Genomic DNA, 26268 nt, shown 5'->3' with positions numbered 1-26268 from the left:
GGAAAGGTAACCCTTTTAAGTAAAGTACTTGGGTTTTCAAAAACTTTCCTTGTTACCCAAAAAAATAAAAAACGGTTTAAGGTTTTTTAACCGTTTTTATTTTGGGAACGGGAACAAAGGGTTTTCCTGGGGAAAAGGGGTGTTTTACTTTTTTTGAGAAAACTGCTGGGGGACTGTTTTTTTATTTTTGGGGTAAAAAATTTCCCCCATTTTACCACCTTTTTTGGGGGGTTAAGAATTTTTACTTTGGGGAAAAGGTTTAAAAGGGGGGACATTTTTTTTTTAGCACAAATGGGACGTGGGTCGCCCCGGGGACCCCTTTCCCTCTGACGCGTTTGGGATTTTTTTTCGGAAAATGAATGGCTTACCCCTGGTGGCATCAGGGAGGTTCTTCCGGGACGGTTAAGGGACTTTGTATAAAAATAAATTTTGATTTCATTTTAATCTAATAAAAGAAAAATTTTAGCATAGGGAAATTAAAAAAAAACGTAGACCAGAAAAAAAACAAAAAATTTACAAAACAAAAAGAAACAATAATGACAAATTATTTTTTAGAAAAGTTTGTATTACTGGGGGGAAAAAAAAGAATTTTTTGTTTTTCACCCCTTTGTTTTGTTAAAAAAAAAGGAAGAAAAAAATTATAGGAAAAATTTACGCAAAAACTTTTTATTTAAAAAAAAAAGGGTACTCGTACTTTATTAGATTGTTACCTGAAAAAAAAAACGGTTTAGGTAAAGGGATCTTGTGTTGGTTGAACGTTTTTCCGGGAAAAAAAAAAGAGGTACTGAAAAAAAACTTTAAAAGGGGTTGGTTGACCCTTTAACCCAGGGGGGAAAAAAAAAAAAAGGTTATTTGGGTTTCGTGGGGAAAAACCGAAAAAGTTGTACCCCGCAAAACCCGGGTCCATTATTACACCTTTACCGTTCGAAATCCACGTAATATTGTACATTGACAAATTTATTGATGATTGTGGTGTGTGAGTGAGCGTGTTTTACCAGGGGGGTCCAAAATTCATCTGGATTGGATTTTTTAACCCCGCAATTTAAAATTCAACCTTTTTTCATGTTGTTCATTTTTTAGGGTAAAATTTTCTTAGGTAGACAGGAAAGGGTTTGGTGGGAAATCTTTAAAAAAAAAATTTTTGAGATAGGGGGGCATTTTAATATTATTTTATGCCCACCAAGGTTTAAAAATATTTCGGCCGCGGTTTTATTCTCGCTTATCAAAAAGGTCCCTTTTGTATTTGGGGAAAAAAAAGTTGTGGTCTCCACAATCTTTAAATTATGTTTCTTATTTTCTGTTAAAGTTGTAAAGGGGATTTTCGATTTGAACTGGGACAAAAGGGTTTATAACGGGGAAAATAAAAAAAAAAAGGGGTCAGGGTTTTGGTTTTCTGATAAAAAATTTAAAACATTTATTATAACAAAATAACCACCTAGAGATGAAGTTTTTAATGTTGGTTCTTTGGTTAAGTTGTATTCATTTAAACCTTTTCAACAAAAAAAAAAAATCTTGTGGAAAAAGGGTTAAAATTAAACATTTTTTTTTGTTTTCTTTGGGTAAGAAAAAAGACAAAGCAACTAGACCCCTGGAAACCCAAAACGTAAAAAAAAAAAGGTTTTATGGAATTTAAATGATTAAAGAAAATACCATTTAATTTTTTACATTTTGTGAAGGTTTCTTGCTCGTGTTGGTTGCTCCGCCCCCCCCCTTGTGGGTAACAAAAAACGGTTTTTTTCTTAAACCTAGGAAATTTAAACCGTACACACCCTGATTAGACACCAAGACGGTGGTAAGGAAAAGGGGGTTCGGAACAAAAATAAAAGGGGTACCGGGTTTTAGCATATAAAAAACAATATTTGAAAATTTTAAAGACCCGGCGTGGGGGTATTTTTTTCGTTTAGCTTACCAAAGGTTAACTCCCAACCCAGAAAACCCGGGGGTTAAAAACAGGGGAAACCCCGGGCGTGTGTGAAGGGAGAGAAAGATGACTTTGGGTAGACTCTTCGGGTCCGGGGTCGTTCCCCGTCGCCCGTTCCGGGAAATTTCTTACCTTTCCGGGGGACTGCCCGCTCCCGGGTGGAAAAAGGGAAGAATTCCGGGTTTGTTTAATCCATTAGTTCGAACGTTTTCCGGCGCCAATAGAAAAAGCCCTTTTTTTCACCACTGTTGACTTTCTCGGTAAGGAGTCCGCTTAAAAGTAAGGTTTTCATGGCCGGGGAACGAACCACCCGCCAGGGAAACCGCAGGGGGAGGGTTGGTGGTTACCTTTGAAACCCCTCCTTGGGGTGCTCTGGGGTGCGGGGTTCCACCCCCTTTCCCCCTTCTTAATCCTTATGACAAATTTCCAAGGAAAACGGGGGGGGTTTTGGAAAATTTTGGTTTTTGGTCAACCCGAAAAAAAAAAACCCCTGGGGGAAACCGCCCACCCGGGCACCCCACCCCTCTTTTTCAAAACTTTTTGAACAAGGGAGGGGGGGTTCTTGCAAAACTTCCCCTTAAACCTACTAAATTGGGGCATTCCGGGTCCCCCTGAACAGGGGGGGTTTGTTGGATGCCTGGGGCCCCCCGGTTTTACGCCCGGGGGTGGGCGCCGGGGGGTTAAAAAAACCCCGCCTTAAGCCTGGGATTCTTTTAAAGGGGATCTTTGCATTAATTGGCCTTTTTTTTTTTTTTTTTTAAATTACCGGGCGGGGGTTGGTTTAATTGTGGAACGCACGGAAAAAACGGGGGGGAAAATTGGTAACAATGAAGAAGAAAAAGGTTTATATTATACATTTCGGGTATTATAATGTTTGGTCAATTTTTTCTTTTTTTTAGAGGTACTTCGAATTTAATTCGGGTTAACCGAAAAAAAAAAAGGGTTTACGTAAAGTCAGGTTTAAGTTTGCCCCAAAAAAAAAAAAAAACCCTTTTTTGAATTTTAAAAAGAAATTGTTTTAGAATTCAAGAAAAAACTAATTCTTTTTTCGGGGAATTTATGTTGATTTAAAAATTTGTTATTTTGGTTCGAAACTTTTATATGATGGGGTAAAGGGGTTATGAAAAAAAGGAGAAAAATTAATTTAATGTTCGTTTAAGAAACCTCCGGGGGAAGACAACCATTTCCTTGTTTTTTAACTTCGGACCGAAATTTGGCTTTTTTATTTACTTTTGGGGGGATTAATTTTCTCTACCCCTTTGTGTAAAAACATCGGGGACAGAAAAACAAAAAAAAACAGTTATTTCCGGTTAGTAGGAGTTTCCCAAATGTTTCGGTTATTAATGATTGTAAAACCCCTAACGCTAGAAAAACGAACCTTTGGGGGGAATTGAATTGAAATTTGAATATCCGGGGGTTATTGTAATGGAAAGGTGGGGGGCAGATCACCCCCTCACCGGGGGGGGTTTTTGGGACAAAAAAAGAAGGGGGGCCATTGAATTCTAAAAAACAAATTAAACCAATACACCGGGGGGGGGAAACCCCCACTTTTTTCCAGAAGAAACCCTGTTGTTGGGACCCCGAGGGGGACATTCCGGGTTTTTTTAAGTGCACACCGTGTCATTGTATTAATTTACCATTTTATATTTTCTAAAATCTTTCTGTCTCTTTCTTTAAAAAAAATTTGATATTTGGAATAGGAATTGGAAAAACCTTTAGATGTACCCAAAAAAAAAAGGGGAACTTCAATTTAAGCAACTGTGTTTTTTTACCATTTAAGGAATTTTGGGAAAAAATTGAAGGAAAATTAGGAAGTGACAAAACCATTTTAACAAAACAAAAAAAACTCGTTCCCCTTTTGGTAGGTTTTTGGTCAAACACCTGGGGAGACCACCTGACTTTCCGAGTTTTAAGGTAAACTGGGGCAAAGTTTGTCCGGGGGGGGAGGGTGCTTGTTCGGAACAACCCCAAACCCCAACTGTTTATACGGCAACGGCCCTGTCGGGGGGCAAAAATGGGTCTTGGGGTGGGTGGGGAAGAAACATGGAAAATTCCTGGACGCAAGGAACCCACAAAAACAGGGGGGTTCGTCACCCCTCGAAACCCGGGTCGTTTCACACACAAACCAAAAGCGAAAGAAAACCAGGGGGGACAACCACACTCCTTTCCCAAAACCACCTTTTCGAGGGGGTGGGCCAAATGGCGTTAAGGAAAAAATACCCTAGACCGCCTACCTTCCCCTTCGGGAAAACAACCCTTTCCTTCTGTTCCCGGGGGGGAGTCAAAAAAAATCGAACCTGGTTCCACTCCCCCCGGTTAAAATTTTCGCGGGGGTACGACCCACACCAAAAGAACCCCCCCACCTCTTCTTCCTAATTTAGGAAACACCTAACGCCCAAACCAAAGAACCTCACCACAACAGGCCTTCCTTGTTTTGGGGGGGGGTTTTTATTTAAACAAAGGGTTTTTTCCCAACCGCCGCCCAAAATTCGGGGGGGGAGGTGGGTTTTTGTTTTAAAAAAAAAAGGGGGGGTCAAACCTTATAAGGGGTTTTTTTTCCAGGTTCTGGTCCTTTAAAAAGAAAATTGGGGGGGGTGTAAAATTAAAAACCGCCGCGCCCCCCAAAAAAAAGTTTTTTTTCTAAAAAAAGAAAGGTGGTTTTTTTTTGGACAAAAAAAAAACAAACAAAAAAAAAAAAAAAAAAAAACACCCAAGGTTAACCGAACCAGAAAGTTTTAAAAAGGAAAAAAGAAATTTCGGGGGTTTGGAACCTTCGGGGGAGAAAAAGACAAAGAAAAAAAAAAACCAAGAAAAGGGTTGGAAAACCCCCTTTTTTCCCCAAGGGGGTGGTAGAGAAAAAATTAAAAGGATTTTTTTTTGGTTTTACCCCTGAAACGCCTTGAACTTTAATTACCATTTTTTAAAAGGGGGGGGGGGTTTCTTTTTTTTGGGCCTGGGGGGGACAAACCCGAAAAAAACCGCGGTCTTTTTGTTTAAGCCTGGTTTTTTTTTTCTTTTCCCTTTTGGTTTTTTTTTTTTAGCCTTTAGGGAGTTGTTGGGGAAAAACAAAGAGCGGGGAGATAAAAAAAAAAAGAACGGGTTTTAACATTGAAGGGGTCCAAAAAAAGAAAGAAAAACCTTTAAAAAGAAAGTTTCTAAAATTTTACCAACCCCTTTTCAAAAAACCTTTAAAAACAATAAAAAACGGGGGGGGGGGATACATTCATTGTTCGTCAAATGAAGGAGTAACTTCCATTGCCATGTTGGGCTTTGGGTTACATTACTTTCTTTAAGCAGTACAGAAAGTCAAATGGACATTTGAGAGATTTCCTGAGACAAATTGTAGCCCTCTCCATTTTGTTTGCTTACATTTTGATTATCAAAAGCAGTTTCCTTCATAAAAAAATAAAATCGATCTTTTGAATAAAGAATATTCAGATACTTCTTACTTCCTCTTCAGGAATAATCTCAAACACCTTTTCAGCCATTTCCAAAGTCATCTAGATTAAACTTTGGATGTCTTTCACATTTAGGAGGTACAACATGAATACTGCCTGATGGTAGTTGTATCGTCCTTTGAAATGATGAGGCTATCACAGTCAGAGGAACCGACCCCAAATACTATTCCGCCATTCTGTTCAGTGATACCAGTATCACCATAAAATGGTTTAGAATCATGATTGTTTGTGTGTTTCAAGAGTCACTAGCGTGATGCAGTTCAAAACAAGTCTGTGCTTCCTCAGCAACTGGGAGAGGTGGTGATGGGACTGTGGAGGAAGGAGAGCTGCCCAGCTGACTTGTGTACAGGGATGGAGACTGGGAAATTGAAGACTGTGCTGCTGTTGCCGATGGCTGGACTTGCCGCCTCTGAGGAGCAGGTGGACGAGGCCAGGACCTGCGACTCAAATTGGAGGAGCTGACCCATGAAGCTGAAGTTTGGAGAGATGATGCTGCGGCGCTGCTTGACAAACTCAAAGGCCTCGTCCAGCTTCACACGGTTGGTCCGCATGAGATATGCAAGGCAAATGGTGGCAGAGCGGGAGATGCCTGCTTGACAGTGCACGAACACACGTCCTCCTTTATTCCTTACCGAGTCTGAAGGGGAGAGAGAGATAAGAGAAAGCAACATTAGTTCACTGTAAACATCACTCAGGTGAGGAAATTCATTTGCAAAGAATGGAGGTAAAACTCTGGCTGTCACAGGAAGGCAAAAACACAAAGGTCTTTGCAACACTTCCAGTTGCCTTTTAAATTCAACAGTGCTCATTAAGACACAGGAACACAGCTAATAGGGGTGCAGAGTGTGAGCCTGCGGGGGTTATTCCCCAAGGAGGCAGTCTGAATGGACAAAAGAGGGGAACAGACCCCTGCTGGGGGTATTGATCTGGGAGGAAGGCCGACAGTGAGTGAGGGGAAAATGCCTTTTGTTTAGCCGGAACAAAGAGCGGCGTGGAGGGAGCCATTCAAGCCCAGCCAGCATACCCACTACAAAACTAGTTTGAGGCCGCTGCCTTGCGATTGAATAAAAGGGGGCATCCCTTTATCTACGCCTGGGAGGTTGTGATGATGTAACCACCATTGTGGAGGAGCAAACAGCCTGTGCCGAGCCAGCTGGTCGGTTTTGGAGGGAACTTTTTAAAATGCAAATCCAGGAGTGTTGTGAAGGGAGAGGGGGGTTGGGTGTGTGTGTTTCCTGCCTTCAACGGGCTCAGGATAGGCCCTCACATTTGGCAGGGGGTGTGAAGGGGGTACTAAAGAAATGAGGGGGTACAAAAAAAATGGTGGATGTACTCACCAATAAACTCGATAGCCTCGTTGAACCATGAGCTGATATCTGCTTTGTGGTTGTCCTCAACTGGGATGCTCTTGTAGACGAAGGAGTCCACAAAGTGGTTGGGGCAGTTAGCGGAGACATTGATCAGAGCGGTGATCCCCAATACGTCCAGCATGTCTTTTCTTGAAGCATGGTAAGCACTGCCAAGGTACAGGAAAGGCAAGATCTCCACAGGACCACCCTAAACAAAAACAAATAAACAAAACCATTGAGTCAACTTCAAAACAGTACAACAGGAAAGGAAAACAAACATAATTCAGTGGGAACTCAATCTGATTGTATAAGAAAGATACTAACCTGGTCATATAGAGGAGTATTGCATGGACTACAGCTCGGGTCTGCACTCCCAGGATGACTGGAGCTCAGGGGCAAACAGAGCCCTTGTGGGGGGGAGGGTTTGTTGCAAGCCTCTGGATACTCTGTAGAAAATTTCTCAAAACCGCCTGGAAAACAGAGAAAAACAAATCTATGTTAGATGACAGACGGCACACAAACAAATTCAGGTTTAAATATGGGTCTCCAAAAAGGTGACAACTGCTCAGGGGGCTATTTTTGAACGCTGTTTACTCCAACACCAGCTGGTATGGTGACAGCTGTAATCCGCATGTGTTGCCCCGTTGTTAGGATACAGTGAAATGATTGTGATTTTATTTTTATTTAACCAGATACAAAAGCATTGAGATAAAATCTCATTTACAATGCTGACATGGCCAAGAAGGCATCAACGTTACACATAACACATAACACAAACATGTAAAATAAAGAAAACACAACTAAGATAACAAAAACGAAAAAGCTGTCACTACATTGTGCACATTTAGGACAGTATGGTGCACTACTTATTACTGCAAGAGCAGCTGGTGGTAAGGACCTCAGACAACTTCAATTTAAAAGAGGCTATTATAAACAGTTATACACTCTTCTTACCTTTGAGAATTAAAACCCTGGCTCCACAGGGGTCGCGGCGTAGGGCCGTGACAGCCAGCATCAACGTGCCGTCTTTCTTCGCCTGGCTTAAGTCCAAACTGCGGTCGTCCAGAAGAACAACACACTGGTACTCCCCGGACAGGAGCCGGTTCCTGGCGTCCCCATTGGGGACAATGTGCTCAAGTCCCAGACCCCCCCTGGCTCTCCTGCGCACTATGGTGCTGAAGCGCACGTTGGTGGAGCCCGATATGTGGGACGAGTTGAAGGACAGGAAGGATCGGCAGTCCAGCACCAGGCAGCCCGGGCAGGCGCCCTCCAACAAACCACGCAGGGACGCACAGTCGATGGTGGGGACCTCCATAATGACCATAGTAGGGCGGCGGGATAGAAACGTTAAATCCAAATACATAAAGCTCGCTACGCAGGAAGTGTAGGTTGTTGTGAAAAACGCGTTTCTCCTCAAAGCAGTATTTGAATCGGCGAGTCCTTTGTTCCGGTTTGCTTGTTTAGAGAAAAGAAAAAAAAAGTTTTAGGACTACCAAAGCTTGTCCTTTCCTCTTCTTAAGTGTGTCCAGTAGTTGTGTTTCTTCTTTAAAAGTTTAATTTATTCAACTTTATCAGTCAGTTGCTTCTGTCTATGGGCGCTTCAAAGAGAGTTTATATACCGCTCGTGCTTGTGAATGAGAGGCACTAACGTCAGGATCCCGCCCACTTTGGCTTCCTGCCAGCCTCGCAGACGTCATCACCCCCCCCTCCCTTCTGAGTGCAGCAGGGCACATGCGGGACATTTCTGTACATGCGCACACCACGTAGGCCTACCTGGGCACGCGCGGTGTCAGGAAAGTTTTCACGAGTAGACTGAGGTCTAACTCTTGTGTTTATTGTGTCTTTTATAATACTTATATAATTCATCTCATGTTTCCAAATTACAACTGTTTGCATAATATGTCAGCAAATAAGGAATTTGCCAAATTTTCCATGATGTGAGTGTTTAATTAGATTTCTATTTTGCCTTGACTGAGAGTTGACAAATAACAAGATAATAAGTAAATATCTGCGATGGGGGCCATAAAAGTTTATTCTTTGTTTTTATTAGTCAGAGGTACATAGTGTGCAATGCCCCGAGAGCAAAGGCCAACCATAAAAGCTAATCACTGTATAGAAATCTGAAGTCCAGTAAATTTCCACATGCTGAGAAACAAAACACTGGTCTACCAGGAAGAAAACAGCAGATGGAGATCTCTTGGCTTCTCAGATTTTGTTTCATTTGTGATCTTATTGAAGCAGATGAATGACACATTTTGTTTCCCCCAAGAACTTCTGAGAATATGTTAAAAAGCAAACATGGTTACAGTCACTCTGGGATCTACTTTTCATTTGTCAGTGTGGTTTGCTGACTCACAGTGTGCAACACTGCTGTAAGGAGCAGGCTGATCATTATTGACAGACAACAGGCGCCACTGACAAGAGGGTGTGTTGAAACTGCACAGCAGGAACACGCCGAGGTTGTTTTGTTGTGTAAGAAATGTATACAAAGCAGACTTAGAAACAGGTAGTAGGCTACTCAAAGCACCATCTAAAATGACAGTGAATTTCTACTCAAGTGTGTCTCAGATTATGTTATTGTCTTAAACATCGGATTAATTGTAATTAAGTCTTTAGATCTGAGCATATCATGCTGTTTGTGGCAAAAGATGCTTTAGGTTGTATTCCTCCAAAAGTTCAGGCTGACACTCACTACTGTATGTAGGTCATGCCATCATTCATACTTTACTGTAATCTGAACAATTGAGGACTTTCAGCCCAGTGAATCCACATCCATGCTGTTGTGACTCTCAGGCATAGGGAAATAGATGTGTTATGTGATAAAGGAAGAGGGGGAAGGGTGGGGAAGTTCTAAGGGCAGAAACTTAACCAATCACAACAAAGTGTAAAAACTCTCTAGCCGGTTTAACTTCACACTCCTGTGAGATGAGTCAACTCTGAGGCACATGCCACAAAGCAGGAATGTTACACACTTTAAGGGGAAGGAGGGTCGAATAAGGCTCTGAAAACAGTGTGTTCCTAAACACTTTGTCCTCAAATGCGTCTTCACTCCTGTCATGAAGTGATGGAATTACTCACTGAAGTTTAGAAAAGAAATCAGACACTTGATGAAGGGAGGAGCAGCCTGGCGAAGCAATTGTACATTTCCATGAAGTAGAAAATGTTCGCTTCATTATACACAGCATTTTCTACTGTGATATGGAGGCTTTCCAAAATGTTATACAAACAGCATACCTATTTATTCATATATAATAGTATATTGGATTATATATACATATGTATTTAAAATAAAAATACATTTTTATATTATTGTTATGTTTTTATTTTCTGTATTTAGATATTTCTTATTCTGCCTGTTTATTATTCTATTTAGGTATCACTTTTGTGCCTACTACTTTATTTAATACCCTTATATTATATATATATATAATGACTCGGTATGCACATGAAAGGTAAAGTTAAACTTGAATGCACAAGTCAAACAGTATAATATAAGTATAAGGGCTCATCAAAGAAACACAGAGATATTTTCGCTGTTTGGTCTTAATAATCAGCAAAAAGATCAAGAATGAAACCAAAACTTGCCTTTCTAAAAACTCCTGTTCTCTGTATGACAACATTTATCTGTGCAAATCTGTCTCTTTGAGTGAGAATCAAAACCCGGTTTGGCTGTACTGTACGGGACAGAATATTGAAACACAGGTCTGAAAATAGAGCCTGAGTTGTTGCTCTGTTTTGAATTCCCATAATTATAGCCTGTAACCAACTGTAGTTCTCATCCAGAAAGGGAAGTGAAAGAGAGGACGGCAGAGAGGCATTTCCTGTGGTCCATTTTGCTGTCACTTGCTGTCATCCCTGCCTGCTTACTGTCATTGTCACTAGGGGCAACAGCTGAGACATCACTGGGAAAACACAGGGCCTATCCTGTCGTATGTCTCAACAACAGACACGCTATGTGAGCCAAAAAAACTTTTGTTTCGCTAATACAAGAGTGTGGGGAGACCAATAAAAAAAGACATGGGAAAAACATAACTAACGGAGTATAATTTGTGTTTCACCACAACTGAACATGACGTATAGCTCCAAGCTTCTGGGTTGTGATGGTACACACAGTCCAATATCTGATACAGGTCCAAATGGAAACCAATAATGTGAACCTTTTAATATTGCTGCAATTATACTATGCAGAAAATGAATTTGCCTGTCAATCAACCATTCTGATCTTATCCAATTTGACAAGCACTACAATATCTTGACTGGTCCAAGTTGACCCTGTTGATGATCTATTAGCAGGCTTTTTTTTTGACATTCTTAGACTTGTTGTATGTCTGCCAAACAGTGTAGTGGATGTGTTTGGGGCCAACATGGGCATTAGATCAACCAAGTAATTTAAACAAAGATGTTCTCAAAAAGGATATGGTTTATGGCTTGCTGTTCAAGGCCACATAAACATTGACTCACTGAGCAAAGGTTGAAATGTTAGCTGACATCATGTGTATGTTCTATATAATTTCTCTTTTACATTGTTCTTGTAATGTTATTTCATCTGTTCCCTGAATCCTACACAAATCTAATTTTCAACGACAATTTAGTTGGTAACTCTTTACTTCAAACTAAGTGAAAAATATATATGTAATTCAACTATAGAATATATTATATTATTTGCGTAATTTAATGATTATAATGTATGTCCGTGAATTATCTGTTACTATGCTTAAACTGTGTATGTGTATTTATTTAGGTACACATGTACAGTAAATAAATACTGTTGAACCAAATGTTTCACTGGAAGAGTAACAGTAACAAATACATTAATACACACTTATACATGACCCAATATGTACCCTAGTATGATTAAACTGTTAACAGGCACTAGATAGAAATAAACTAGATGATTAAAAATCACTCACTCTCAGTGTAACATTGTTATTTTTTGCACACATTCCATGAAAAAAAAATGCATTCATACTGTTGAGGAAAACACTATTGCTCAGAAACTCACAGAATATTAATGACCTATTTCTTATTAGAAAAACAAGTTATTTTATGCAATTCAAGTAATTTAGTAGGTCAAATATTATGTGAAATGTATTTTTTAAATAAATAAAGCAAAGTAAAATTATTGAATTTCAATATCATTTGTTACTTCCATGATTATTTATAAAAGCAAACTTTGTTCAACGACCGTAAAGCCATAAAAACGATACAGTGCTCTCACAGGAAAGAGAATCATTGCAAACAGGAAGTAGCTCGCAGCCAATCAGATTTTGCAAAGCGTTCTAAGCTGACGTCAGCCCGGTACCGATAAACCACCGGTAGAAGAGCCTGTTGTTTGTAGCTTTGTCTGCTAATCCCCCTATCAAACGTGCAAACATCATGCCTTTCGATGTTAGGAGGTGAGTACGGAGCTTCCGGTTGTTTTGTGAGAGGTGTGGAGAGACGTTGGCGGGTTTTTTTACAGTCTGTGTGTGTGCTCTGGATGAATTAATGGTTGGCATAGCATCGCATACTAATGAGCGAAGTCTTAACAGTGTTGATTCACATTTTGGCATGAATGGGCTACATTGTCGCGGGGGTTATAGTTTGTGGACTCATGCTCAGATTTAGTTCAGTTTTTGTGTAGGTTTATGCCTGCGCATGTGCAGATTTCCTCATCCATCCTAACTATTGCAAGTCTTGAAACTGATAACGGTAGTGCATTAAGGAACAGTCCACTACAGTTTTGCCATAGCTGCAAAAGCAAAAAGTGATGGTCTGGTTTAGTCTTATTCACAAATCAAACCTAGACAATTATCCCAGTACACAAAACAAAGCATTAAGGTCCATTGGCCACCAATACACATTAAAACAGACAATGAACAGTCAGAAATACACCTGACTGACGGGACCATTAAACCTATAGATACTTGGGCAGAAGGCACAGAGCTAATACTCTCACCTATGCCGTTGAAACTGTCAATAGAGCGCACCCTAATTAAAATGAAGAACAGGATGTTTGCACTCAGTGGTCACTTCATAATCAGGGCTGTTCCAGATACTGACTGCTCTCCTGTCAAACTCACAGTGTTGCAATCATATACAGTACACAATCCTTACATCAGAGTGCAACTTAAAGTTTTAGTGCTGCAATCAATGATTATTTTCATGATCAATAAATAAAATCAGATTTTTTTACATCAAATGTCAAAAAGTAGTAAAAACACTGCCCTTCACAACTTTTGCAAGTGGGTTTTCTCAAATGTCTTGTTTTTTGTGACCCAAAGATATTCAATTCACAATGATAAGATAAAGAAAAGCAGCAAAGCTTCATATTTGATTAACAAGAGACTGCTTAGGGTTTGATTAGAATTGTTGCTTGAAAAACGAGTATAGCAATTAATCCTTAATCAATACTTTTTTTATCTTTGAATCGATAAATTGACTATGAGTTTTACCACTAAACTAAAAACAAGAAATGGCACAGGATTGTCATTAGTGATAGTTGCTTTAGACCATAACATGGACAATATAGTGAATTCCCAGGGTGAGATACTAGTGCTGAACTTCTGTTAATTAATTTATAATTTTGGTAATTTATAAAGCAACAGATTCCATACATTACATTACATTGCATTTAGCTGACGCTTTTATCCAAAGCGACTTACAATAAGTGCATTCGACCAGGAAGATACAACCTTGAAGAAAACAGACTCATATAAGTACATCAGGTTTCATAGAGCCAAACATTTCAAGTGCTACTCAACTGGCTTTAGATACATACATTTCCTTATAGCTTCTCCAGTCTGAGGATTTTTCTGTTTTATATAACTGTAAATGTTATAATGTCAAACGAGTTGAACACGTCACCTTGGTAACTACTGTTGAAAAGGATGATCATTTGCATAACATAGATGAGCTGCCTGTCAAAATAATCGCACCTTTCCCACTGACCACAGCTGTGTTGTAATAACGAAATGAAGTGTGTGTGTGTGTGTGTGTGTGTGTGTGTGTGTGTGTGTGTGTGTGTGTGTGTGTGTGTGTGTGTGTGGTTATGAACAGGTCATGTCCCGTTCACATGCTTATGACTGGATGCCCTGAACATGCTCAACCTGCACTGCAACAATGGAAATGGTTTGATTGACCAAAAAATAGTTGTTTCGCCCACTCAGAAATAGGGTTAGTCATCAGTGTAGCAACATACATTACCGTAGATCTTGTCATTACTATATATGTATTTGGAATGTCTTTTTCCTTGAAACATTACCTAAAATGGCAATTACAGTGATTACTTACTTAAAAGTAGTATCATCAATAGATCAGCTTCTAATATGGGAAACGTCATTCAGAAAGACTGAACAGCCGCTTTGCTGAACCAATAAGTGAATAATTAAAGGGTTTGTATCAGATTATCTCATTTATTGACACACACACAGGTATGTGTTTTCGGCTAACCTGATCATTTAGTGTGTTTTTGTTTTGGGGATAATCAGATCATGGAAACTTTAGAGCTTCAGTGAGGATGCTCACTGTCAATAGATGTCAAATCATTTCATCTTGGGTGACTGTTTGCTGTTTGATACATGACGTACGCTTTGGTCAGATGAATGAATAGAACCTACGTAAATAAAGTCAGAGGTACATGTGTTGTTTATAGCTTGTGATGTGAGGTGAGCATATGTGAGAAAGAGAACGTTATTCATAAACATCCGCTATGTGGGTTTACTCAGCGAAACATAAAAAAGGCTGAACCACTGACTCGCTATGACTCATTCGTGAGATATGGTTTATTTAGCAAGGGCCCTTCATTGAAATGCGGCCGTGTGGTGTCAACAGAAAGATGCTGGTACAACATGTCTTTACTAAAAACAAAACATCTGAGCCCTTCTTACAGAAGACTGAGCAGTGGGAAGTGACGGAGGGACGTGTGTTGACTGTAATTCAGGAAATTACAAACATCGAAGAGGGGTCGAGAGGTGAACTCTCTGCAGTCACAATTAGTATTCATGAAAACAAAGTGTTCTTGGCAGAGGAAGTGAAACTGAGTTCTCATTCACCCTGAATATGACCATTTAAATGATGCATACAAAAAAATACACCTTACTGGATTCTTTATTTTGTGTTCATCTTACCTTTTTTCTATATTTCAAGTCGTTCAGTTTCAGTGATATTTAATTATATACTTTAAATTCTATATGTTTAGGTAAGCTAAAGTATATCGATGTCATAAATGAAGATATATTTTCTTCTGCAATAATATAAATTATGATTCACTGTACTTTTAAAATAATTGTATTACATTTAATGTGACTGAAGTGCACAGTGTTAAATCTAGATATAAGTCCTATAATTCAAATATTTAAAGTATCCCATATATTGTAAAGTTGATATGTTACTTACTCTAATATCAATACAAACTAAAGATAGTTTGGTTATGCCATTTTGTTATTTTTGTCCTTATTTCCAGCCCTTAATTTAAAGTGTAATTCAGACCTTGTGTCTAGATATATCCAGACTGTTGGTGGACAGATGTACAGTAAGGTACATTTGAGACTATTTAGAGTTCCCATGTAGCATCAGTTTCTGTCTCGCGTCTCGAGTGACCAGACGAGCTAGATTTTGTTTCCTTGCTCACATTCACCATTAGCGGAGGGAAACTTTGTCGCCTAAAAATAAGAGTTTGTGATCTCCTACAGCAAGATCTGAGGGTCTCTCTAACTATTAATAATCTCGTCTTGGAGATAGACTGCCAAAAACATGTCTCAAAGGTATATCAGCTGTTTGTGCTGTGTGCAAAACATTATATGATTTTAAATGTACAATTAAATATATCTTTATGGCTGATTGATACTTCCAAGATGTATTAATTTGAAAGCAATAACCGTCAAAACCATTTAAACTTACAATCTCTAACGCCGTTCTACGTGGCGTGTCTAAGGTGATAAGCCGTAGTTGCAAGTGTGTTTTGGAATCTTAATTCAAAGCCTACGTGCTTTTACGGATATGTCTCAACAGACACGTCATTTGTAATACTGCAAACAAAGGGCTTTCATCAGTGGGCTTTAGGAGAGACCACTGATATTTTTAACCTTTTTAGGCAATCGATAGTGATTTAACAGATAATTATTTAGATTTTAGTCACTTTTAATTTGAGAAAAACTCAATAAGAGATTATAAAAATAAGAGGACATCCATGTAATTTGATTTAAATTAATGAAAATGTCTGAATAACTTGATAATAATTGATATAAAAATTGGTAATCATTTGAATTTTTCATTTAATCGTTTATTTGACCCCTGACAATGCACATTAATGAACATTTTAAACAAAATAATGCTTTCAAATGTAAATGAGCCGGATTTGAGCTTTGAGCTCATTTCCATCCGTAGTCCCGTCACATAAAACATTCAAAGTATACTTGCTTGATATCATATCAATTATCTCAACATATTGTGTATAAAGCCGTATATTCGTAAACAGGCTCTAGGTTCTGTCTAACGTATGTAGTGAATAGTCCTTGAACTGAAGAGAGAAAGATGAAAATCAACAAGACTTTCAGGTTTTTCACACGACAGGGGTCTGTATCGCGATGCTCCACCTGTCTGGTTCCTCCGGAGCTCAGTCCTGAGGCTGGGTGGAGGGGACGTGAAGAGGAAAGAGACCCTCCCTCTAAGCCTGACATTCAGGAAGTATGTCACTCTAGAAGTGTTTCTGATCCTCTAACAGAGCGACCCCTCCCTGAGTCCCATCTCTGAAGCTCTCTCTGGATCCTGCCAGCTATTAGCACACAGTGACCTCACACCAGTGGGACAGGGAGTCAGAAAGTCATCGATGGATGTGGATCAGAGACAGAGGAAGAGTCAGAGGTGTTTAGGATTGTTTAGCGAGGTGTTTGTTTAGCTGTAGATGAAAACACAGGAGTGAAAGCTGAGACAAAACACGAGAAGCAGCGGGGTCAGGGCTGGACAGACAGGAAGCCCCCCTCCGCCCTGGACCACATCAGCTGTGGTTATTTCACCACTCGGTGGAAGAAATGTGAGCAGATGTGAGTTCTGGATGGACATGGGTGGGTGGGTGGGGTTTGTGAGCGAAGGGGTNTTGTGTGTGTGTGTGTGTGTGTGTGTGTGTGTGTGTGTGTGTGTGTGTGTGTGTGTGTGTGTGTGTGTGTGTGTTGTGGCTGGACCTGTGTGTGATGGCGCGGGTCCAGAGCTAACATTCTTCCACTCTTCCATAATATCTTACTGCCTTATGGGTACAGCATGTGCCTTTTTCTCAGCACGTAGTGTTTACATTCTCTCTTCTTTTTTCTCACTCCCCCCTCCCTTTTCTTTCTTCCTTTCTCTTCTCAGATTCGATATCTACAGGAAAGTGCCAAAAGATCTCACCCAGCCCACATACACAGGAGCTTTCAGTGAGTAGTCCTTCACCACAACATGATGAGCTTCTATGTTATCAAGATAAAGATGTCCACATCTATATGTTTAGATTTGGTGCTATAAGGATATTTTTTTTATTCAATCACAAACTTAAAATCCCCTCATTGAAGATATTGATACCACACATCATGTTTCAGCAGCTTATAACATATTAACACCACACCCAATAACAAGTTGGGGTTTTATTGAGGTTCTTACACTTTGGTTTATGTGCATATTAAACTAACTCAATGTGATGTGTTAATTTGTAAGAATGAATGTGCTTTTTGCTAAGTGGCAATTGGCTCTTGCCTCATAAAAACATGTTTTTTGTCCATGTTGTGTCTACACTTTTTAAATTCTGTAAACTCCTGTTTATTATTGGGCTTAAGAGGTGTTAATAAGATGATTTTGTTACATTTATACGGAGCTTGGCTAGCTGTCTCTTTATGCTAAGCTGGCTATAGCTTTGCATTGAGCTTTTAGACATGACAGTGATATACATTTTCTTACCTAGAAAATGAAAGTGTGTACCCAAAAGGTTTTCTTATTTCCTAATGATTCATTATAAAAACATTTTGCAATCTAACTAGCCTTGAGTGGTAGCAAGCGTTTTGCTGTGATGTCACAATATTGTAAAGGATTTTTTGGGGGGAAAAGAACAGTGAAAAAAACAGGCTTTCATCCATATAATGATATTGATTCAAATGATAGGCGTGTGTTCTATCAAATATTATCCTGTCTATACTGCCTATTCCTAAATGGCAATCACTAATAACCATTGCTGGACTGAAGACACACTATTTACTTACCTGTGATATATTATATTCACACTTCATCAATGAAAGGTAAATGGAAAGAGGAACCATTCACTGCTTTGAGAGGTGGATGTATTGAGGAATAGTTCAGGCCAGGGCGGAGCTGTAGTTGAAGCGCCTGCCTATCCCAGCGCGGAGGCACGTCCTGACGGAGTCCTTCAGCACAGGGACCAACCTGTTCCAGCACAAACTAGTATGGCAAGAATGTTAAAGATCGTGCTCAGCCATCACCTCGGGCCCGAGAAGTTATCAGTGGAAATCTAAATACTTTTCCTGTCAAATCATGTGTTGTGTTTACTCGTCATCCATAAGTCATTGTGTAATCAGTGAGTGGTATTGATTATTCACTGCTTGAGGCAAGACAGAACTCCTGATGACACATTTTTGGCTCCAATCTGTCATTTACTAGGATTACTTATTTATAAGCCAATGACAAGGTAGTGTTAACATCAATTTAAACTGATGTCATGATGAATCAGCCGCAAAGATGTCAATCTTTTGGTTTCGTTTGATTTCATAAACCGTTTTTGTTCCTGTATCAAGGAGTGATCATTTTGGGTTCCAATCCAGTCCACTGTGTGTTGAAAACGAAAGCCAAAAAAGTTTGGCATTAAAGCAAAATATCTTGTACACAAAAAACAGTATCTAAGATTATAGAGTTTTTGGGAAAAAAATGATATATTATTAGAAAAAGTTAGCTGATTGCAATATTGTAAATTCATAATCTTAAAAGATAAAAATCTTAATATATAATAATCAGTGCTTAGTGAGCATTTTTCTACACATTATAAACACTTTCCTGGATGACATGGAAGAGAATGGATTTGCCATCCACATCCGCAGAGTTTTGAACAATAAGGAAGTGGATGGAAGTACTTCCTGTGCACAATCAACACCCTTCCTGTCTCCATCCTCTGTCTACAAGTGAGGGCACAGGGTTGATTAGGATTTTAGACGACTGTTCTTACATAACCCACCGCAGGTCGGATAACCCACGGCACTCACATTTTCGGCTCCCCCTCTTCACAAAAGGCCAAATATTTGGCCCTGTCAGCTTTTGTTATTTTCTCGTAGGGCCACATTCCTTTTGAGTTCAATTATTACGGTATTTACTGTGAACGATAACTCTGTTTTGGCCACAGTGGTTTCCGAACCTGTTGTAGCTTTGAACATAATGTATCAGTCTGTTGTTTGATGGATTTTCTGTCATCATTGGTTTGTTCTGCCTGTGTTGATAAAACATTTGCAGCTCTGTGTGCGGTGTGGTGGGAAATGAGCCTTGGGGAGTTATATGGCACATCTGATTACAGATATGCACATGTTGTATATGCCAGACCGATTTGTGGTGTTCGCAAAGGTGGGAGAAGTACTCAGATCTTGTACTTAAGTAAAAGTAGAAGTACCAGAGTGTTACAAGTAGAAGACCTGCATTCAGAATGTTAATCAAGATAAAGTATTAGCATCAACATTTACTAGTACCAAAAGTACTAATTTTACAGATTGGCCCGTTTCATAATAAAATATGATATGTTTTGATTATAATTATTGATCCTTAAAGTGTTATCAAAGCTGGTAAAGATTCAGCTAGCTTTAATGACTTTGTATACTGCAGGGTAGCTTGTTAATTTACTCCAGGTGGAACTAAACTCTGATTTAAGTGTGATGATGATTATATATTGATTATATTTCACATCAATAATCAAACTCTGTAAAGTAACTAAAGGTATTAAATAAATATAGTGGAGTAAGAGTACACTGTTTACCTCTGAATTGTAGTGGAGTATACAAAGTAGCAAAACATATTCCAGTAAAGTATACAAGCACCTCAAAATTGTACTTAAGTACAGTACTTGAGTAAATCTACTTAGTTACTTTACACCACTAGGTGTTGGTGTATTTGATTGTTTCTGTCACAGGTCTGAGAAATACAAATAAGCTACTTTATAATCTTCTTTCATCGCATGCGTGAGCAATCGGAAGGATGAGCTCAAGTTTAAATTAACAACTCAATAGTCTTTGTCAGTATTTCCATTACGGAGCTTTTGAAGTCCAAACCATTATTACACTGATCTTTAGTAATCCCGTGCCAGTGTTTCGCCCTTTGAAGCCTGGGAATAATTACTGTACAAGTCTTTTCATCAGCCTGAATTGGTGACCTATGTGTCATAGCGACACTCCCTATTGTTTGTTGGTTAAACGTTACCTTATGTAAAGCCTTCAGAGGCCGCAGGTTTGGCCTGCCAACCACAAGGTCATGTGACTGTGAGGTCCTAGGAGACAGTTGCCACATAAACACGCTACACCTGCTGAGTGAGAGATTTCTGACAGGCTCTCACCACACCGGATAGGCCAATGTTGCGCAGCACAGATCAGTTCCCTCCATATTTATCTTACTAAACACATGACGACGTTTTGCATGACCCTCTGGCCTCTCTTTTTTAAGCTCAGGCTTTATTTAGGCTCAGACTGAACTAAAATACATATACGTAAAGGTCTATATTCCTAATTTGGTTTCTGTCTAGCTTCAAGTTAAATCCTTAAAACTTCTTTATCAGAGTTGTTCGGTATGAGTGAATAACGGTGTGTGAGTTCGTCTAAGGATACCTAAAAGGAGCTGTTTGTAGGACTAGCATTAGCTCACCCCTTTAAAGCAGATATGCTGTAATGTCCGCTTGTTTAGCTTATATTTAATGTGTAATGACTCGAGTACTATTTCAAAACCTGCGTAATGGCAGGCTTTACACCGTCAGTGTAACGGCTATTTAGGGTATTTTATGGCGGCTGTGATTTCATTAATATCAATAACTTAGGTCAACCATCCCTAAAGGCGGGAACAGCCTGGCTCATTTGGTCTGCATCATCCTTTGAAGCGCCAGTGTGATTTTGGGATGAATGGGAAATAAATGCCGTCAGAGGATCAGCAGGGACTTAAGTTTAATATTCATTCTAACTTTCTTCTTCTCTGCCCACAGTTTCCATCCTCTGCTGTTTCTTCATTCTCTTCCTGTTCCTGTCTGAGCTGACGGGATTCATAGCCACAGAAATGTAGGTATCGAGCATCACATCTCAGAATAAGGGCTGTATCTTGTAATATCCTGTGGCTGACACACACTGATTGAGAGGACAGTTCCTTTGTTGCCACACGGGCACAGAACGTGCTGTCTGAAACTTACAAGACGGGGATTTAATCATGAATGTCAATGCTCTCATTATGATGATACGCATGTGTTGTAACCAATGAACAGAGGCAGTTTTCTTCTCTCAGGAAATTGGCTTTGTGTATGCGTCAGCCTCTTAGAAATGTGTAATAAGGGTTGACTCCGGTAGGTGGGGTGTAAGCAGGGAGGAAATGACACTAATTTGGCAGAAGATGTATCCTCCAATGTTAAAGTAGTGTGTATTGTAGGAGGAAAAAGCAGTTTATTTTTACTCAAATTATTGTTCTTTCTCATTAGATGTTCAGTTTGAGCTCATCTAACCATTTGTTTTCCTTCTCTGTGCCTTACAGTGTAAATGAACTGTATGTGGATGATCCTGATAAAGAGAGTGGTGGGAAGATAGAAGTGAGTTTAAACGTCAGTTTGCCAAACTTACACTGTGATTGTGAGTATTTACGTAATATATACATATACACTACTTTACACACCTCTTCTCTGCATCACACTTTCTGTTTGTGTGTTTTTCCTTTCACATTGTTTATGCGCTCTCTTTATAGTTCTGTTTTTCCCTTTTATCAGACCTTATCATACTCACCATGCCCTATCCTTTTACACGGCATATTGGCAAAAGATAAGTGATGACCTAGACAAAGAAGTAGACTCATAATGGTTTGTTTTTATGTGTGTGTTAGATAACAGCAGATTTCAGGCCTGTTTGATCTGGTTCTGCCACAGTGGCGCAATCTGAGTGGCCTCCATTGGCTTCTCTGCTGCATCGGATGTCAGAGAAGTGGGCAGGATGGAGAGCAGTCACTGGTTATTTTTTACCCATGACTCCCGTCAGAAACTATGCCCAATGACACACTTTACAGAGGCTCAGGCAGCACAGAAAAAAACACACATTTGTTCGATTCAAGCGATATCCAAAAATGGCAACGCTAATAAATGCTTGTGTGATTTCCGCGATGGAGGTTTTGGCATGCTGACACACAGCTGTTGGCCCTGTGTTTAGACAGTCTCACTCATGGCATGCCTAAACAAAGGCCTTCTCATGCCGTGTCCAATTAAAGCTCCCTGTGATTGTATGTATGGCGGTTTTGTTTATTTGCACAATTTAAACTTATGGTTGCAGAAATGTGGGGCCCTCTTAAATCACAGCTTAAACATGTTGCTCTAACCACACTGCAGCTGCATGTAATGAGTAAAAATGTTACTCAGCCTGTGAGTTAATATTGTACATCAGGTTGTCATCCATTACAAATCTCCCTGGCGCAAGAAATCTTTTCATCATTGAAAAGCTGGCATTTCCATCCCTTTTTACTATTTATCAACTCTGCTGTGCTGTTCCGGATCTAGACATTTAAACTTCTCCCTCCACTGACCTTTACGGGTTGCCAGGTCTCGATTTGTGACCTCATGGAAAAGCAGAACCACGTGTAATAACCTTATAATAATTCCCCCGCCACCCCCGATCCGCTTTACATGAACACACTTCCAGTTCTAAATGTCTTAAAAAGGAGAAATAACCAGCTCACAGGGGCAGACTTATCTCATGTCCGCGCGCTGTATTTTGAGACCTTGATAGACGGAGTGGGGGGGTCGAACATGCCTTGAATGTCAAAGGTCAGACGGGCGGCATGTGGAGCTTTTAGTACAGGTCCTGCACACGTCCCGTCCCGTCCCCCCCTCCCCGTCCCCTGCCCTGATGGCCAACTCACAGCACAGGCCGGATCTGAAAATAGGCCACTGCCAGGGTGCGAACACACGCCGGCCTGCATGAGGGGGGGGGGGGCTGGATGGAAAAACACAGACAGGCAGGATAGGTGGTCTGTTTGGACTCTGTGTGTTTACTTTGTGGGTCACCCTCTGCAGACTTTCTCTTATTATTCCTCTGGCAAATAAAAACTGTGTTTGTTTGGTTGTGATGCTGTAAAAGAAAAGCTACTGATAATTCTCATTGTGTATCATTTATTTGATAACCTATTCATCCTTTAGTTCATAAAGAGTCATAAAAAGATCTGTGAAGTTATGTATTTAATTAAGTTAATTTCTAGAAAAGCAACATTTAAATTTTTTTTTAAAAAGTGATTTTTTTTTGTGTGTGAGATCTCGTGTAAGCTCATAATTTAAGTGTATATAATTATTTTTATTTTATGTTTCAATTTACATTTTTATATAAAGATCAGGATTCAAATACAAAACAGCTGCGGATGTTTGGTATAGAAGTTAAATGTTGTCTAATCAGAGTGAAAATAATGTATTTGTACTGAACTATTTTTTACCTGGATTTGGATTTCTGCCTAATATTATATTTATATTTTATATCTATTAGTTTATTCCACTCGTGGAAATTATAAAACAAAACATGTACACTTTCTTAAATCAATCTTAAATTAATAAGTTATTTTTGTAATTGATTAATTTTAGACTCATTTTCTTATCAGTGAAAACAGTCAAAGTTTGAACTAGCAGAGGAAACTGTATTATATTATTTAAATTTTCTTTTGAGTTTATTATTTATTTTTTAATGATCTCCCATGTGTCTTCAGTGGTGGGTTTGGACATCCAGGATGAGATGGGCCGCCACGAGGTCGGTCACATAGACAACTCCATGAAGATTCCTCTCAACCGGGGGGACGGTTGTCGCTTTGAAGGAGAGTTCACCATCAACAAAGTAAGACCTCCTCATCACACAGTGGAGAGGAAGAAAAACACACTCAGACTTAAGAGAAAATCAAGTCAGCTTTTTTTCTGTGCCCATTTATTACATGTTGATGGATTGGATAAGAGCCCCAGTAAGTTGGTGGCTCTTGAAGTATCTGGTTATTCATTTGTCTTGCACATGAGTTAAACATAGTCTTCCTCCTCCAGTCTGAAATGGAGTTATGCTAAATGGAAGAGCCCTAGGATCAGCTTGAGTTACTTCTGCAGTCTGGGCCCTGTGAAGCCCCGTTTGCCTCCACCGCCATCTTTGTGCGTCAGTCTTTCGTGGCTATTTAAGATGATTAACCCTGCTGTTGTACATTGATCACTCCTGCTCGCTGAATATATTCGGAAATACTTTTTCCTTCCGGAGGTAAAGGCCATTTAGTTTCCGAACAACTGTGTGTGTTCAGACTTGGTCATTAGTTAACCAAATGTGTTGCAGGTGCTCTCATTAAGCTAAACCTAGCTGCCTGTGTGTGTACGTGTGTGTCTGCAGGTGCCAGGAAACTTCCATGTGTCGACACACAGCGCCACAGCCCAGCCCCAGAGCCCAGACATGACCCACAACATCCACAAGCTGGTGTTTGGAGAAAAGCTCCAGGTCAGGACACACACCACAGGAAACAGATACCATCTACTGTACCAAAGCTAAACACAGATTCCTTTTGTCACACAGGTCAAAAAAGTCCAAGGAGCCTTTAATGCATTGGGGGGGGCTAATCGGCTGTCATCCAATCGTACGTATCTGCATAGCCATCTAATCCAATGTGTGACTTTTATGCAAGGGTGATGCAATGAAATGAGACACCGTATCAAATCCTAAGTGGAACCACAGCTGACGCTCCATCTCAAATAAAAAAGCTCCCAGCTAGTTGCGTCATGATCAACACTACATCCATTTTTGGAAACGTTTTACTGAAATGACTCTGCTTCTCTCCTGCAGCTCTGGCGTCACACGACTACATACTGAAGATCGTTCCAACGGTGTATGAAGACCTGACAGGCAAACATAGGTTCTCCTACCAGTACACAGTAGCCAACAAGGTGCCGTCTCTCTCCTATTCTCCATCTTTCCCTTTCCCTCCGTGTCATGCATTGTTTTTGCAAGTGTCAAGGCAGCAGCTTGACCATCCCAGCATATGGCCGGAGCATATATCTCTGTGTTAATTTGTGCACAGAAGTGAAAGCGTGCCCCTAGTGACTGGAAACGCTCCCCAGATGTCAACAAACCATAAACACACTTCCTAGAACTGACTGACAGCTGGGTTTGGAGTAATCACAGTGCAGATCAGCTGTGAAACGAGGCAGTGAGCAGAATATTCCTGAATCTCATCGTCAACATGTCAATACAGGTCCAGCTGAGGGACATTTCAATGCTGTAAATGTTCCTTTGGGTGAATTTGGTTGTGTTTTTGCTGTGATTTTTACAACATCAATTGACTGTAGCCTCCTCTTGCTGACTTCATTACTTTGATTCATCCAAGATTCATTTACAAGGAAGCATTTATGACTTTATCTGAAACCAATTCTGTAACGACTCATAAACCCGCCACCACTGGAGATAAGGATGAAATAAAAGATTGCGCTTAATGGATTTCTAAACATAATGGGATTTACCCGTCTGTGTTAAATGAATGTGTTTCTCTCCCCAGGCGCAGCTCCAACACTCATTAAATGTTTTGTAACATTTTCCTTTTTGTCATCCCGTCCAGGAATACGTTGCGTACAGCCACACGGGCAGGATCATCCCAGCCATCTGGTTCCGATACGACCTCAGTCCGATCACAGTGAAGTACACGGAGAGGAGACAGCCCTTCTACCGCTTCGTCACAACAGTGAGTGAAGTCTTCTCAGAGCCTTGACAGAATATAAAGATCTTTTGCCTCTAAGTCCTAAAATAAACTCAGTTTAATTCAAGGTCTTTGAAAGCTCTTAAATAGAGTGAAACTGTGATTTGAGGCTTTAAACATATTGCTATTACAAAGTTTGGGAATTGGGACATCCTCAAACAACTATGTTTAACCCTCCTATTGTCTTCGTTTTCCCCCCCTTACTTTGGTGTTCGCGGTCAAATTTGACCGGTCCTGTTTTAACACAAAAACCATTAATCATCACTAAGTTTCATTTAACACCCTTTCAAACTGTACATATTGTATCAGACTACTGGTATACATGAAAAACTGCAGTACATATACAAAGAATAGACACTGAACATGTATTGCGTGCGCCAGGTGTGATCCATGTGGGGGGATTGGGCACATAAGGGGGGGACGGACACTGTGTGTGTGTGTGTGTGTGTGTGTGTGTGTGTGTGTGTGTGTGTGTGTGTGTGTGTGTGTGTGTGTGTGTGTGTGTGTGTGTGTGTGTGTGTGTGTGTGTGTGTGTGCGTATTGCTAGCTGACAGAGAGCCTGCTGAACACTGCTGACTGACCTGTGAGATGGGCTGATTAACGAAGACCCATCCAG

The 26268-nt window shown here is 40.0% G+C and overlaps 2 protein-coding genes across 2 annotated transcripts in view; one reads left to right on the top strand and one right to left on the bottom strand.

The window, feature by feature from the left end:
* Nucleotides 1–8319, bottom strand: part of dusp1 (dual specificity phosphatase 1) — an 8451-nt gene extending 132 nt beyond the window's left edge. The window contains exons 1-4 of the mRNA XM_010787167.1: nt 7683–8319; nt 7053–7198; nt 6717–6936; nt 5130–6016 (exon numbers count right to left, since the gene is read on the bottom strand). Of these exons, the coding sequence (XP_010785469.1) occupies nt 5661–6016; nt 6717–6936; nt 7053–7198; nt 7683–8091 (1131 nt within the window). The 5' untranslated portion in view covers nt 8092–8319 and the 3' untranslated portion in view covers nt 5130–5660. The remainder of the gene's footprint in view (nt 1–5129; nt 6017–6716; nt 6937–7052; nt 7199–7682) is intronic.
* A 3671-nt stretch (nt 8320–11990) lies between these two features.
* The window catches only part of ergic1 (endoplasmic reticulum-golgi intermediate compartment 1), a 22200-nt gene continuing 7922 nt past the window's right edge, over nt 11991–26268 (top strand). The window contains exons 1-9 of the mRNA XM_010787168.1: nt 11991–12124; nt 17055–17116; nt 20911–20983; nt 21447–21541; nt 23646–23770; nt 24299–24403; nt 24479–24539; nt 24746–24846; nt 25515–25637. Of these exons, the coding sequence (XP_010785470.1) occupies nt 12105–12124; nt 17055–17116; nt 20911–20983; nt 21447–21541; nt 23646–23770; nt 24299–24403; nt 24479–24539; nt 24746–24846; nt 25515–25637 (765 nt within the window). The 5' untranslated portion in view covers nt 11991–12104. The remainder of the gene's footprint in view (nt 12125–17054; nt 17117–20910; nt 20984–21446; nt 21542–23645; nt 23771–24298; nt 24404–24478; nt 24540–24745; nt 24847–25514; nt 25638–26268) is intronic.

Source organism: Notothenia coriiceps, unplaced genomic scaffold, assembly GCF_000735185.1.
Source record: "Notothenia coriiceps isolate Sejong01 unplaced genomic scaffold, NC01 NC01_scaffold00030210, whole genome shotgun sequence".
Lineage (NCBI taxonomy): Eukaryota > Metazoa > Chordata > Actinopteri > Perciformes > Nototheniidae > Notothenia > Notothenia coriiceps.
Note: the sequence above shows the minus strand (reverse complement) of the source record. Positions and strands in the feature narration are given on the sequence as shown.